The sequence below is a fragment of the Brassica napus genome, chromosome C1 (genome assembly GCF_020379485.1).
Source record: "Brassica napus cultivar Da-Ae chromosome C1, Da-Ae, whole genome shotgun sequence".
Taxonomy (NCBI): domain Eukaryota; kingdom Viridiplantae; phylum Streptophyta; class Magnoliopsida; order Brassicales; family Brassicaceae; genus Brassica; species Brassica napus.
Window position 1 is genome coordinate 3,642,427 of NC_063444.1, and position 15,765 is coordinate 3,658,191.

At 38.9% G+C, this 15,765-nt stretch overlaps 1 protein-coding gene across 1 annotated transcript; it reads left to right on the plus strand.

Moving 5' to 3' along the window:
• Positions 1–12,259: 12,259 nt before the first annotated feature.
• LOC125580575 (probable receptor-like protein kinase At1g80640) lies at positions 12,260–15,723 on the plus strand. The gene is made up of 10 exons (XM_048745247.1): positions 12,260–12,596; positions 12,852–13,004; positions 13,113–13,318; positions 13,384–13,516; positions 13,668–13,731; positions 13,823–13,919; positions 14,095–14,197; positions 14,678–14,796; positions 14,899–14,988; positions 15,390–15,723. Exons 1-10 carry the CDS (start codon positions 12,455–12,457, stop codon positions 15,525–15,527), a joined length of 1,245 nt encoding a protein of 414 aa, XP_048601204.1. The 5' UTR covers positions 12,260–12,454; the 3' UTR covers positions 15,528–15,723.
• The last annotated feature ends 42 nt before the right edge of the window (positions 15,724–15,765 follow it).

Genomic DNA, 15,765 nt, shown 5'->3' on the forward strand with positions numbered 1-15,765 from the left:
ACAAAATTGGCTAGTTGTATATCTCATGACAAGCCTCTGGTGATAGTCTCCGACCGGCACAAGGCCATTAAAAGTGCGTGTGATAAGGTGTTTCCTTGGGCAACCCGAGGAATATGTTATTATCACCTTCAAGATAACATTGTCAAAAAGTTTAAAGGGAAACATCTCATGTACTTGGTGAAAGGGGCTGCTTATGCTCACACGGTTTACGATTTTGACCGGTACATGGCTGAGATACGGAGTGCAAACCCGGAACTTGCAACGTATTTGGAGAAAGCCGACGTCAGGCTATGGTCAAGGGTTTATTGTAAGGGGAACAGGTTCAACATAAAAACAAGCAACATTGCTGAATCTATTAATTCCGCACTGAAGCGAGCAAGAGGATTTCCGATTACGTTCCTGCTGGAGTTCATAAGGCAGAAGTTAGGAAAATGGTATTGGAAAAGGAGACAAGATGCTTTGAGTCTCACAACTGAACATAGCGGGGGTGTTGAATACTTGCTTGCTGTTCGAGAAGAGATAGCGGGTACGATGACGGTCGAACCAATTGATGGATGGCATTTCTTTGTCAAAGGTGGCAAAATGGACTGTGTGGTTGATTTGGAACATGCAAAGTGTGATTGTGGTGTCTATGGAGTGGAGAAAATACCTTGCTCTCATGCTATAGCTGCTGGAATACATGCTGGTTTGCATATCTCCACACTTGTATGTCCACTGTACTCAAAGAATTATCTGTATGCAGGATACTCAGAGAATATATATCCTATCGTGTCACAACATATTGAGGAACGAGAATGCTTTCCTCCAGAACTAAAGCGTGGTCGGGGGAGACCGAAGAAATCAAGATGGCAATCTTGGTTGGAGCTATCTAGGATGAGAGGACACAAACCCAGGAAGAAACACAGGGCACGGAGATGCTCAAACTGCAAGGAAACTGGCCATACGAAACCACAATGTACACAACCAGTTGACTAGTTGTCCAGACGACCTAAATTTAAGTCGTCCAGTCTTGATTACCCGTCCAGACGACTAAATTTTTAGTCGTCCAGTGTATTTTATTTTTAGACGACCTTCTACTAAGTCGTCTAGTGTATTTTATTTTTAGACGACCTTCTACTAAGTCGTCCAGTGTATTTTATTTTTAGACGACCTTCTACTATCCCTTCAAGTGTATTTTATTTTTAGACTACCTTCTACTATCCCTTCAAGTCGTCCAAACCTTCTAGACGACTTATTTGTAAGTCGTCCAGTTGGAAAACCTTCCAGACGACTTATAATAAGTCGTCCAAACCTTCTAGACGACTTATTTGTAAGTCGTCCAGTTGGAAAACCTTCCAGACGACTTATAATAAGTCGTCCAAACCTTCTAGACGACTTATTTGTAAGTCGTCCAGTTGGAAAACCTTCCAGACGACTTATTTGTAAGTCGTCCAGTTGGAAAACCTTCCAGACGACTTATTTCTTCCAGACAACTTATATCATGTTCAAATACAAAAATCATGTTAAAAAATCATGTTCAAATACAAAAATCATGTTAAAAAATCATGTTCAAATACAAAAATCATGTTAAAAAATCATGTTCAAATACAAATCTAATCATACATGCCCACGAACTTATCACCATCCACATTTTCTTTCAGATGCTGATCAACAAGCTCCTTCCATATATCCACCGCCATATTATCCCTCATTTTCTTCGCGTTGCACCTAGCAAAGTCTTTAGGGTCAAAGGAGCCCCCGAGCGCATGACATTCAATGTACTTTACAGTGTACACGCCACAATCACCATTGTTGGCCGTGGGTACACCTTTCAGCGGTCTCTCATATGTGTATGGCTCCAACCCGTATTTGACCCGCATTTCGTCGGTGGCTGCGCACTCAACAAGCAGATAAGGGACCATCTGGAGAAAAGGCTCCATTATCGCATCCCATGCGTCTGGTACACTAGATGAAGGTATGCTGTCCCAGACGACTATGTGCCTCTTAGGGATCGATATCCAAATAGCAACCCAATGCTTGTCGTCCAAGTTCACTGGCGCATAGATATCATCAATGTCCTCCCCCCACTTCTTGTTTGATTGGCAAAATGAAGGTATTGATCCGTCATAAAAATACGACGCCCCACCAGGTAGAACTCTTCCTAAACCTTTGTGATCAGGTTCCGATGTTTTGAAGAGCTGATACTGCTCTCTCCAAGACTGAGAAAAGTTGTGATCCAGGAAGCACATTCGCTCGCTCCTGAAAGCTTGTGGGTTCTCCTGATACCTCTGCCTTAGCACATTAATCCAAGCATCTATATGCTGCATATTAAATATAACAAGTTAGAAGTTACCAGACGAAGACGACTTATATTTAAGTCGTCTACGTGGTCGTCCAAGTAGACGACTTTCCAGACGATTTATCTTTAAGTCGTCTGGAAAGTAGTCTACTTGGACGACTTTGTAGACGACTTAAATCGTGTGCAGAAGACTTACGCAGTCTTCCAGCCATCCTCTGGCTGTCCGGAGGAAGTGGTACCACCTTGTTGGTGATGTACGTGGTTTGTCCTCGATCTTAGTTAAATAATGACTGCAAACAAAAAAGCAATCAGTTTTGGACGACTAAATCAAGCTATTATGGGTAAAGCAATCACTTACGGATCAGTTTTCAACCAATCAGCGAGTTCCTTCAACTTTTCTTTGTTTACTGGCGGAAATGGATTATAGGCTGCCACTTTATCTTTTTTTTTCTCTGCCATATAAGGAGATCTCACAGTAGGAGCAGGTTTCTTCGCTCGTTTACTCTTTGCACGCTTGTCCAATACAACCAGGCTCGGTTGTGAAACTGGATCGCTTGGCTCGGTGGAAGCGAGGCTCGGTTGTTGATCTGTGGAAGCGAGGCTCGGTTGGTGATCGGTGGAAGTGACAGCAACAATCTCTTTGGAGGTGACACCATCTGCTTTATTTACCGAGTTCGCCTCGGTTGCTGTATCCTCCGGCAACCATCTCTGCAATAAAAGTTGCACACAAGTTAACCCTGGACGACTTAAATAAAAGTTGTCTGGACGACTAGTTGACCCTGGACGACTTAAATAAAAGTTGTCTGGACGACTAGTTGACCCTGGACGACTTAAAATTAAGTCTTCCGTGGTCAACTAGTCGTCCAGACAACTTACGTTTAAGTCGTCCAGGGTCAACTAGTCGTCCAGACAACTTTTACAGTCGTCTGGACAACTAGTTAACCCTGGATTTGATACTAACATATTTGATTTGAGGAGGCTGTTTCTTTTGAGGAGGAGGCTGTTTCTTTTGAAGAGGAGGAGGCTGCTGCTGTTTCTTTTGAGGAGGAGGAGGCTGCTGTTTGGTTTGATGAGGAGGAGGCTGGTTACTAACCACGGTTTCATTGGCATGAGGGGTAGCCTGTTTGTTTCTACCCCCGGTTTCTTTGGCAAGAGGGGTAGGCTGTTTATCTTGAGGGGTAGCCTGATTGGTTAGAGGTGGAGGGGTAGCCTGATTGGTGACACCAACCTTCTTCTCCACAGCTTCCAATCTATCAGACAACTTCCTAAACTCCCTCATGCACTTATTAAACCCTTTTTTCATAGCCTCAGCTACGCCCTTGAACATAATTTCCAACTCCTCTCTGGTCACCCCTCTAGCCTCTTCTCTAGCCTCTTCTCTAGCCTCTTCAGGAGCCTCTTTACGAGCTTTCTTCCGAGGTCTTGGATTGTCTTCCTCCTCCTCCTCCTCCTCCAACACAACCATCTCTTTGGCCTTCTTCGATGGAGTCACAACCTTAGGTTTTGTATTGACCTTAGTACCAGTGACTTCCCAGCAATCCATGGTCCACTTCCACGGTCTCCGCTCATACATGACTTTAATGATGTTCTCCGCGGGCAGGTCCTCAACCTCAGAGTCCCATTTTGGCCACATTTCACTAATGTCCTTCTCAACAAAGTTGATCACGCGGGTCTGCAGTAAATAGAAGAATCGAGTTAGATATTTGAAAAAAAATACTAAATAGACGACTTAATTATAAGTCGTCTACTAAGTCGTCCAGCTGGAAGACCTTCCAGACGACTTATAATAAGTCGTCTAATAAGTCGTCCAGATGGAAGACTTTCCAGACGACTTAATTAAGTCGTCCGATAAGTCGTCCAGCTGGGAAGACTTTCCAGACGCCTTATTATAAGTCGTCTAATAAGTCGTCCAGATGGAAGACCTTCCAGACGACTTATAATAAGTCGTCTAATAAGTCGTCCAGATGGAAGACTTTCCAGACGACTTAATTAAGTCGTCCGATAAGTCGTCCAGCTGGGAAGACTTTCCAGACGCCTTATTATAAGTCGTCTAATAAGTCGTCCAGATGGAAGACTTTCCAGACGACTAAATTAAGTCGTCCGATAAGTCGTCCAGCTGGGAAGACTTTCCAGACGACTTATTATAAGTCGTCCGATAAGTCGTCAAGCTGGACGACCTTCCAGACGACTTCCAGTCGTCTGCGCAGTCTTTTGGATTGAAGTAAATACCTGACTCAAGATAGCAGCTTTCATTGATCTGCGGCCTCTGCTGCCCTCGTAAGCCAGTATCGGTGGAGACGGACTGTCTGCTCTGGGACCACCAATACTAGCACCCAATTCCGGCATAGCTGTGTACGTCCAGACTTGAAGAACTTGTATAAACCCATCCACGGTGTAACAGCCAGCAATTTCTTTGTTCCACAAAGAGTCCATCAGCACCTTAAACGCGACTCTCCCCCATGGATAATTCTCAAACCGTTCTAAATCCATCACTAGCCTTGCCAGAGTAGATCGTGTAGCGGTTGAAAACTTTCTCCCTTCAATGAATCCAGTGAAGATGGAGAGGTACGCGAGCCGCTTGCGATCTTCCCTGGACCAATCCCCGCATCTCTTCAGTGCTGCTATTATCTGATCAGTAGTTGGCCCAGCTTCCAGATGAACTCCCAGCATCCCCCAGAAAGAAACCATCTCTGGGGTAACGTCACATTTTGGTGTCTCAAGGTCCTCGATGTACTCGCAGTTTAGACCAGTGAGGTTTTCAAACTCTAACAGTGAAAACCTCAAAGGTTCTGGACCAACGAGAGACCACATCTCATACTTCTTCTTAATGTCCAGCTTGAAACTGAGCATGTAGTGAACCAGCCTTGAAGCCCAACCAAATCCCTGCTCCTTGAACTTGATGAAAACTCCCAAACTCGACTCCTTGAGCTCTTCAAATTCGTCATCAGTAAGAGCTTTCCTAAGAGCAGTATGCAACTTGCTGTTATCCGTATGATACGAAATGCTATTGTGGGCTTCTGGCTCTTCCCCTGATGTGTATAACCTACGGGGGAGTTCTGGAATATCCATCCTTTTTGTCTGCAAAATAATCAAAGACAACAATATAAGTCCAGACGACTTAGTAGACGACTTATAATTAAGTCGTCTGGAAAGTCTTCCAAATGGACGACTTATATTTAAGTCATCTACTAAGTCGTCCAGTTGGAAGACAAAGCCGGACGACTTAAATTACTTACAAGTCTTCCAGTCGCAGAAGGAGTTGGAGTACTCGTCATTGCGGTTATAGATCTGAAAAAATAAACGTGAAACGGTGAGAATGAGTAAATTGATAGAGACAACGTTTTATGTTCATCTTTTCCTCGAGATTGATGACTTAGCGGCGTTAGGGTTTACAGAGAAACGGCGCTAAGGTTTACAGAGAAGAAGCGGCGGCGCTAGGGTTTAGAAGAAGCGGCGGCGCTAGTGTTTAGAGGAAGCGGCGGTGAGAACGTTGGTGACCACGGTGGCGAGGGCGACGGTTTGTTCGGAAATAGTGGAAGCGGCGGCGCTAGGGTTTAGAGGAATCGGCGGCGCTAGGGTTTAGAGGAATCGGCGGCGCTAGGGTTAGAAGAAGCTGCGGCGACAACGGTGAGAATGAAGTGAGATAGATAGCCGACGTTGAGAACGATGGTTTGTTCGGAAATCGTGGGAATTCGAAATCGCCTTTGAGAGAGAACTGTTAGGGTTTTGAGAGAGAACTGTTAGGGTTTCTGAATTTCGCGAAAAATGAAACAAAAAAAAATCACCTTATATATTGGGTAAATAATCCGGTTAGCTTTAAAAGTACATTGGTAAACTTTAAGGTTTGGTCCGGTTTAGACGACTTATTCTGGCTGATAATGTACAACAGACGACTTAATATTTAGTCGTCTGTTTTCAGACGACAAAATATTAAGTCGTCCTAGACCCTAAAATGAACCCCTAAACTAAAATGACTAGATTAACTAACTAACCACGTTATAAAATCAAATTATACTTAAATAGTGTTTACTATACACAGAAATGAACACGCATAAGTAATTTTAAAAATTTTCAAAAACGGTTTTAATGCTTTCCAAAATCTAACCCTAAGAACACATACAATACTACAACATATGTTGATGAAACATAAACTAAAGAATATCATGACTCACTACTTTCACTCATCTATGCTGAAAACAATTGAAATTTGTTATATCTTAATTTATACCTCCTAAGACATATGTTAATTACATAATTCCCATTTTTCACTTATCAAAATATTTTTTACAAAATTTTTAAATTATGTTTAAGACTAACTGTCCAGACGACTTTCAGTTAAGTCGTCTGGACGACTTATTTTCAAGTCGTCTAAACAGACGACTTGCGAGGGGTAGAAACGTAAAAAAAATTCCGTTTTTTTGTTTGGTCACAAGGGGATAGTTGTAATTTCAATAGTCTTTTAGGTTACTTTTGCGTTTGACCCAAGTTGGGGTATTGTTTTGGGTTTGACTCCAAGTTTTGAGTCACACTTGGCAATTCTCCCTTAAACTAATCAATTTTGACATCATATTTCGCATACCGGTCCATCTATTTGTATGAAATGGACGTATATAATATAAAATACGTCGACTATTGTCCCAATAAACTTCAGATATTTCTAGGGCGACCGAGGATTTATATAAATTTTAAATATGTGTTGGGAATAGGTAATAAGAAAGCAACATTTGAAAGAAGTGGACGACCAAAATAATTAAATTATAACGTGAAATGGGGCGCGTGAGTATGAAGTTGCTTCTGTCTAGGGTTGAGAGTGACCCACGACGAGACGACCTCAGCTTTACCAAAACCTAAGCTGTTACTCTTGCGCGTTCGTGGGTCCTACTCCAGGCCCCCACCTATCTCTATCTCCTCTTTTTTCTCTCCCCTCCATTATTCCCTCGAGCTATCTCTTACAACTCGCCCTTCGTATTCCAACTTATTTACGTTATTGTCACACCCTACACGTCCACCTTCTTTGACCATGACATTATTATATTTTTTATAGTATTAAACTTTGGATTATTACTACACTACTTCTTTTATGCTACGTAATCTTTTTTTTTGTCAACACTATGTAATCTATATTTGTGTTCATAATCTTTTGTTAAGGAAAATAATATTTAAGCGGGATTGTTAATTTTGGAGGCATGTGGGCAATCTATCTATAAGTTAATTTTGTTAAGGTAGGTTTTCCTTCTATCGTAAGGAAAAAAAGAGAAGGCAAAATCCATGTGTTCGACTACATTTTAATCAATGGAAAAATGGCACGTGTCGTTTCTGATAAGAATGGCGTGAAGTTGAGCGAGTAGTTTCGGAGTCAGTCAACCGAGCCGACTCAACTTAGGTCGGCCCAACTAATAATATTAAAATGTAGTAATTGCTCCTAAGTCCTCATATCAAATATTATTATGGTATCTGATTTCGGTTTGTTAAACCGGTTAAGAAACCGAAAAAGTACAGAAATTAAACCAGAACAAACCATTGGACTCAGAATCATAAACTTGATTCAATTTTGTGGTAAAATGACAAACATGGAACTTTAGCGACTATGTCTTGAATAGAATCATTGGTTGTTTTCAATTTTTGACCAGTATATAAATATGTTACAACCGTCCAGGACTATGTTTATGTTAAAAACTTCATCAAGATTCACATCTCGTCCGTCTCTCAAGCATCATCCCACCCAAGAAAACCAAACAATCCAAAAATGAAACAATAAATCAACAATTGGCTGAATAAAATAGCTCCACCAATATGGTATGTAACTGAACAAGGTTGTATACATAAAATAAACATACCTCTGAAGAATAAGTACTCATGAAGAACTCCAAAGGGGTTAAGTTAGTTCGTGGGCTCAGGAACTCCGCTTGTGTCAGTTAGCACAAAAAAAAAAAACTCCGCTTGTGTCTCTGTCATGTTCTTGTGCGGCTGAGGAAGAACCGTGCTCTGTGCTTACCACATCACTGCTTTTCTGTTCCGCTTCTGTGTTTGAAACAGCTTTTTGTTTCAGATATGTCTCCAGAGGAAAAGTTGCAGCTTGCAGAAGACTGATCATGCTCACTCGGGAAGCCCCAGGGTCTGAGTTTAAGTCAATGTGTCCCCCCCCCCCCCCCCCCCCCCCCCCCCCGGCTACTGGTTCAACCGCTTGAACGCTCTCCCCTTATGTCTCATCTCTTCACCTTGACAGTGCCTGCTGGCTTGCCTGCCCTGCCTCTTCCCTATTCCGCTTCCGCAGCATGAGCGTCTTGAACCGCCTCTTCACTGCCTCGCACACAGTACAAGTGCATGACGGCTTGTGTTTGCCTTTCCCACTAGGCGGCTGGCTGCAGACAATGCACGAACACCCTGCCCTGTGTCTTGGGTGCTTGGTCGATGCTGCAACCTCTGTATCCCTTTGTTCAACTGTCGTGGTGATGGCTGCATTTGCTAGAGTATCCAGAGCAGATGCCTCCTGCTCGTGGTTTAACTTTTCGTTTGATGATGCCAGTCTCCTCCTTTTGAACTCTGTGCAAACCAAGTCTCTAATGTAACAGACCGATAATAATTGAGGTCCTTGAGGACCATACCTTTGTTCAGCCGTACAAACGTTTCTTTTCTCTTGGGGTGAGTTCATCAGGTGCAGTACATGAAGACCTGACGATGAAAACATCAACTCAAATTTTATAATTATTTATGAAGAAAAGTGTGCAATGTTCTCTGGTAAATTTTATAATTATCATTTTTTTTACTAAATCGCCTACTATCCTAAATTTTATGACCGGTCATGGTAATAGAAAAAAATAAAGGAATACAAGACATAAGAGATTACCTGCGTGTATCCATGTCTCATCATTGAAACATAAGCGATTACCTGTCCCTTTAAAGTCAAAACTCACCCTTTAATATTTCAGCATATTCACTCTATTGCCAAGAAGACGAGTCTCGATAGTGCACACATGAATAAGGGGTGGTTCTTGAGGCGCTAGTTTCAGAACGCTCACTCCAAGGGGTGTGTGCACGTTCTTTCAGCCGTTAGTGTCCGATTTGCCAAGAATGTTTGCAGCAGCTCAAACTATTATAAATTTTACGTAGCCCAAATTAAGAATCAGAGAATGGACGGAAGATTGGTTGATGGGCCGTTTAGAAGCAAAACATCTTTCTACTCTCCTACACTTTTTAAAAAGGAACACAACCCACATGACCACTAAACCACGATAAGTGCAACTGACTCAAGGCCGTGCCTGAATAAAAGCTGATAAAGCATATGCTTGATGGCCGGTGAAGATATATATTTTAAAAGGCCAATATTTCCATAAATCTTATGTAGCTTAACCGGTTTCGTTATTGGCTTGGGTGTATACATACCTGGGTTCGACGCTCTACAGTTTCATTTTTTTAGAATTTTTACAGTTTATATAAAAGAAACGGGCCAAAAAAATATTTCTGCTTCAGGGCCAATATATCTCCGGCACGGCCCTGAACTGACTCAGCTTGAGTTAAGTTTGTTGTCAAAATGGAAATTATTGCATAAGATGTTGGACCGTTAAAAGTCTTATCCGGTAGCTAACGCCTTTTAATCAACTCTCGGGCTGAGTTTCATTGAAACTAGCCATAGATGGGTCCTTTTCTCTTTAATAACTTGTAACCATTAACTTTAAAATTAGAGAGAGAAGCGTTCAAGTAAATATCCCCCTTATGCTTTGAACAATGTGACAACATGTAGTCGTTTATTGAAGAAATGATTAATATCTTTATGGTTGAACAGAAAAAAAGATAAACATTTTATGTCGTAAGGGCGGGGGTTATAACCTACCATATTGGTAAGACTAGAGATTATTGTTGATATAAATGCATGCTCGATTGCAAAATAAATAAAAGCATGACTGGGATCAAGGTAATAATCGAACCATTTACTAATGCCATTAATCTATATTTTTCCGTTTCATAAAAATAGATTTTAACATATTAAGAAAATACATTAAATTACTATAATAGATTTTTTTAAAGTTAATTTTCAATAATTTTTATCCAATAGCAATTCAATAAAATCAACTAATTTTCTTGAAATTTACAATCTTTTCATAGAAAACATAGAAAATATATTTTTGTGAATTTTTTTAAAAAAATATATATAGTCCCTCTGTTTTTATATATACGACGCTTTCACATAAAACAAGACATCGTGTATATTTCCTTTACTATCCTCATTCCTCTACGTGATGAATTGAATTTGTTAACTAGAATCAATAATGTAAAGGGTAAATAAAGTCATTACTGCTATATTTTACATAGATTTATAGAAAACGTCACATATATTGGAACAAAAAAAATAGTTCCAAAACGTCATGTAAAACCGAACGGAGGGAGTATATCTTTATGAAACCGAGAGAATATACGAAGTTACGAACACTTTGAACATATGACTCTATACCCACAGTGAACATACAAAACACTTTCAACTTCTCGTTCTCCTTCTAATTTTTTTTTCCTTGGTCTCTGTTTGTTTCTATTTCTTTTCACATGTCCTTCCTCTTGGTCAACTTGATCATTATCCAACTGAAATTGTGCCACATGCTTGAGGATATTTCTCAAATAGAACTTTTAAACATTTACACACCCGTATATGTTGCATCATGATATTTGCCATATTAGTCTTATGGTTGCATTTGGGTTGCATGTGAAGCAGTCCTCGTTGTATCTATCAATTAATGTTGATTTTAAAAATTACAAGTTAAGAATTATACTCCCTCTGTTTCATTAAAATACAAATTTTTAAAAAAAAATTGTTTCACAAAGATACTTTTTTATGTTTCCTATATAAAAATTATAAATTTCAATAAAATTAATTAAATTTATTGAAAAATTATTGGTTAAAAACATTGAAGTTTGATAATTTTTAAAAACAATGCATAACTAATGTGTTCTTTTAATGTGTGTAAACACCGAAACATGTATCTTTAGAAAACTGTATGATGCAACTGAAGTCTATACGACGAATCACTGTTGACTCATACGTCATAAAACTCATAGGTGTAAACATACATTAAAAATCATTTTAGATTATCTAAACATTAGAGTAGTGGGTACAAGCTATAACGTAAATCTCACAAACATTAAAAATAGAAGAGTGCAATTTCACTATGTTCCCACTCATTCTAGATTCAACATTTGCGAAATTCTTTCTTCCACAAGCGTCGTTGTGTTTAGTTTAGCTTTTTCTTTATATTTAGATCCGTTGACTTTGTAAAGTGTAAGAGTGTCTTCATCTTTATGTATTGGCATCTTCATTAATCATTACATAAACAACTGTTTGATACTATGAGAGCATGATTAACGGAGAGTTTTTAAGGTGAGGTTCTTAGCGGAATATAAGAATCCGTCTCTTAATTTTTAACCAAAAAAGTTAAGAACCGAGAGGAAGTTTTATTTACAAGGACAACAAATAAGAAGAAAAGAAGGTTTCTCTGCTGTTTTTTTTTTTTTTTTGGGTCAATGGGTTTCTCCACTGTTTAAAATGAGTAAATGACATTAATGGGGGGGGGGGGGGGGGGGGGGGGGTGTGTGTGTAAAATACCAATAAGTTAAAAAAAGGGGATGGAAAAGTCATCTTCTTTTTGTCGGTTTGACATAAGTAGTCATGTTTATTTTTTGTCGTTATCTGGTCAGTAAATCTACTCTTCAGACCTACTCTTCTGACCATTCTAAAATTTGTATTTATCTTTTTAACTTACAGATACTAGTGGTCCAATGTAAATGATCACTTGATCAGTAATAATATGTTTCAAACTCTCGTAATAAATTCTGTTAATTTACAATATAAGAATTCTCATATCAATTAAATCGAGCTGCATTGGTTATGAAATAAAGATATTTGTTGTTACAACTATCACATTCCAACCCACATGTTAGATTTTGATGATAAAGAAGTAAAGACCTTAAGAGGATGATTTCGACTTTTTAAAAGCTCACTTTCTCTTTCCCTCCTTTATGCAGACACAAGAAAAGGAAATGAAATTAAAAGGAGATCTCCATTAGTGAGCGATAAAGACTCCTCACATTCTCTTTGTAAATCTCTAAATCTCATCAGTCTCTTTTTTCAACTTGAAAATCCTACAAGTCTGGAGAGTGAATCAATTCTGAAAGTATTTTGTTAGGCAAATGAGAAAGATTCTTCCTCTACTCCTTAAGGTCTTGGTTATTCAGTTCCTCTGTAGTGTCTATGCTTGTACAGCATCCCATCCACCTGCTTCACAGCCTTCACTTTCTCCCGTCTACACTTCCATGGCTTCCTTCTCTCCAGGTATCTCTCTCTATTTTCTTTTCTTTTTTTCTGGGATTGATATGTGTTGGTAAGTGACATAAATTTCGAAAACCAATGTAAATTTGATTTTCAATTATATACGTAAAATGCTACTTTCGAGCTGATCCCTTGAGTGGAGTGCCTTATCTTGTACGTATCCTCTCATCAGTTATACAATTGGTATCCCAAGTAAACTCCCTTCTTAATCTCAAGAAATCTCAACAAGGTTTCTTTATTTGCTTTTTGTGATCTCAGGAATCCAAATGGGTAGTAGAGGCCAAGAACACAATAAACTTTTAATAGCTCTTATAATCAGCTCCTCGTCTCTAGGACTAATAGTTTTTTGTTGTTTATGCTTTTGGGCTGTTTATCGGTCTAAGCAATTTCCCAAACCGACCAAGAATTCAGGTAAATCTCCTTTTTCACCATACTAATTCAAGAATGAAAAATATTAATATTACACTTGTAACAAGATTACAAGATTTTGATGCCTGAATGGTTTTGTACATGTGGAAGAGAGTGGGATTTCATTACCCAAGAAGGGTTTTATGCAGTCCTTCGATTACAAGACACTAGAGAAAGCAACAGGCGGTTTCAAAGACAGTAATCTTATAGGACGAGGCGGGTTCGGATTTGTTTACAAAGCCTGCTTAGACAATCACACTCTAGCCGCGGTTAAAAAGATCGAAAACGTTAGCCAAGAAGCAAAACGGGAGTTTCAGGTAACCAAAAAATGATGAGTGTTGTTTTAGTTCAAGAGTCTGAGTCCGGTTCTATCATTTTGCAGAACGAAGTTGATCTATTGAGCAAGATTCACCATCCCAACATCATCTCACTTCTGGGACATACAAGTGAAATCAGCTCGAGCTTCATCGTTTACGAGCTGATGGAAAAGGGATCTTTGGAGGCACAGTTACACGGTAAAAAACATGATCTTATTTTTAGACCTGGGATATATAAACGAGATGAAGAGATGAAAACAGATCATGTGACCACATAAAAATAAATAACTTCTTGTTCTATATAGTATAATCATCTAATTTAATGTTGGGAAATTATTTAATGGTTAAGGACCTTCTCGTGGATCGGCTTTAACATGGCACATGCGGATGAAGATTGCTCTTGATACAGCAAGGTACATTCAAGAGCCCTCCACATTTCCGGTTTTCTCTATTGTTTTATTAATCACGGTTTGAGTAGACCGTGTTTTTTTTTTTTGGAAGCAGAGGTGTAGAGTATCTACATGAGCGTTGTCGCCCTCCGGTTATTCACAGAGATATAAAATCTTCAAATATTCTCCTTGATTCTTCCTTCAACGCCAAGGTAATTAATTGAAACAAAAATCAACTACCAAACCAAACCGGAGATAACCGGTCAAGATTCTTAGTTAGTCCTATATCTTGGTTGATTGGTTCTTGTTTCGTTAATTCAAGAATCACTTGTTTTTGCTTCGACAAACAATCCAATCACATGACTTCTTGTGTGTTCCCGCATTCAGATATCTGATTTTGGACTTGCGGTAACGAACGGGATGCACGGCAAGAACAACATTAAACTATCTGGGACACTTGGTTATGTTGCTCCAGAATATCTCCTAGATGGTAAAACATTCGCATTTCCGATCTATTTTTTTGCAGGACCGGCCTCTAGAATTTGATGATCCTAAACCATTTAGTAAAGATTTCAAAATTTTGGAGGTCTAAATTTTTTTTTTTTACAAATTTGAAAGTCTATTTACATATAATTTTTGAGGGAATCTGAAGCGAATGTTTCATTAGGCTTGGTCCAGGACCGGTACTGATTTTTGGTGACCTAACTCGTTGTCATGTCTTAAAATGCGTTACCTGTTAGTTAATCATAATGTGTATTCACGTGACCCCATATAACAATGAATTTCTCTTTTATTACGTCTAGAATTGTGGCTGGAAAGCAAATCATCATATTGATGTTTTATTTCAACTAATCACATGGAATCATTATTAGGCTAGAGAGAGTGGTTAGCGGGTCATTAAAACCGTGATTATCTGTGTAGTTACCGGATTAGCAAGGTTGTTACATTAAAACATGATTATGTTGCTCAGGTAAATTAACGGATAAAAGTGATGTTTACTCATTCGGAGTGGTTCTACTTGAACTGTTGCTGGGAAGGCGACCGGTTGAGAAGTTGAGTTCGGTTCAGTGCCAATCTCTGGTCACTTGGGTAAGAACGGTTTAGAGTGATGATATCGCTAATCGTAAACGAACAATAATAGAAAGCATTGGTTAGTGGTTATTGGCGTTAACTAATGCATTTTATTTGCAGGCAATGCCACAACTTACGGATAGATCAAAGCTTCCTAAAATAGTGGATCCAGTTATCAAAGATACAATGGATCATAAGCATCTATACCAGGTTAGAATCTGTTATTGGTTTATATATTTTGATCGATTTAGAAATCTATATAGTATTTATCAAATCCAAGTAAAATATGCAAATCCGGAGGTTTTTTCTCGGATTTGAGTCTTTGTATTTTTAACTAAAAAATCCAAACAAATTCATTATAAAATCAAATATATTAGTAAATCCGTACGATTGAATAACACTTGATTTGATACAGAATTTATGAATCATTAAACCAATAACACATGATTTTAATACAGATTTGAAAATCATAGAACCAATAACACTAGATTTAGTTCGGATTTTCAAATCCATTAAAATAAAACAACCAATAACCTCTACTAAATAAAACTAATTTTGATTGCACTATCTTTTGTTGAATTGTTAATCAAACCGGGAATTATTTTGGTCAGGTAGCAGCCGTGGCAGTGCTTTGTGTACAGCCAGAACCAAGTTATAGACCGTTGATAACCGATGTTCTTCACTCACTTGTTCCACTGGTTCCGGTAGAGCTAGGAGGAACACTCCGGTTAACATCATCATCGTCCTAAAGCAAATAATTGTTGCTTATATATAGGGATTGATCTTATTGCTTCAGAACTTTTGGGGTGCAAATGTGGGAACAAAGGTTTCCCAGGGGTATTCACTTCTAATGATTGTATTTGTAAATTGCCTATATTATACATTTTTCACCAAGTAAATATTCAATATTTATGGGCTATTTAAACAAATTAGCTCTTTTACATTTTGCATTTTTGCTCTGAACTGTTAGAAAGTCGCCAACCACTA

What these genes read in the sequence shown, in the direction of transcription:
- LOC125580575 (XM_048745247.1), top strand. Translation starts at nt 12,455, where the DNA reads ATGAGAAAGATTCTTCCTCTACTCCTTAAGGTCTTGGTTATTCAGTTC. An exon ending in TTTGGAGGCACAGTTACACG is followed by an intron (nt 13,517 to 13,667) that starts GTAAAAAACATG and finishes TTAATGGTTAAG; the next exon opens with GACCTTCTCGTGGATCGGCT. An exon ending in TCCAGAATATCTCCTAGATG is followed by an intron (nt 14,198 to 14,677) that starts GTAAAACATTCG and finishes TATGTTGCTCAG; the next exon opens with GTAAATTAACGGATAAAAGT.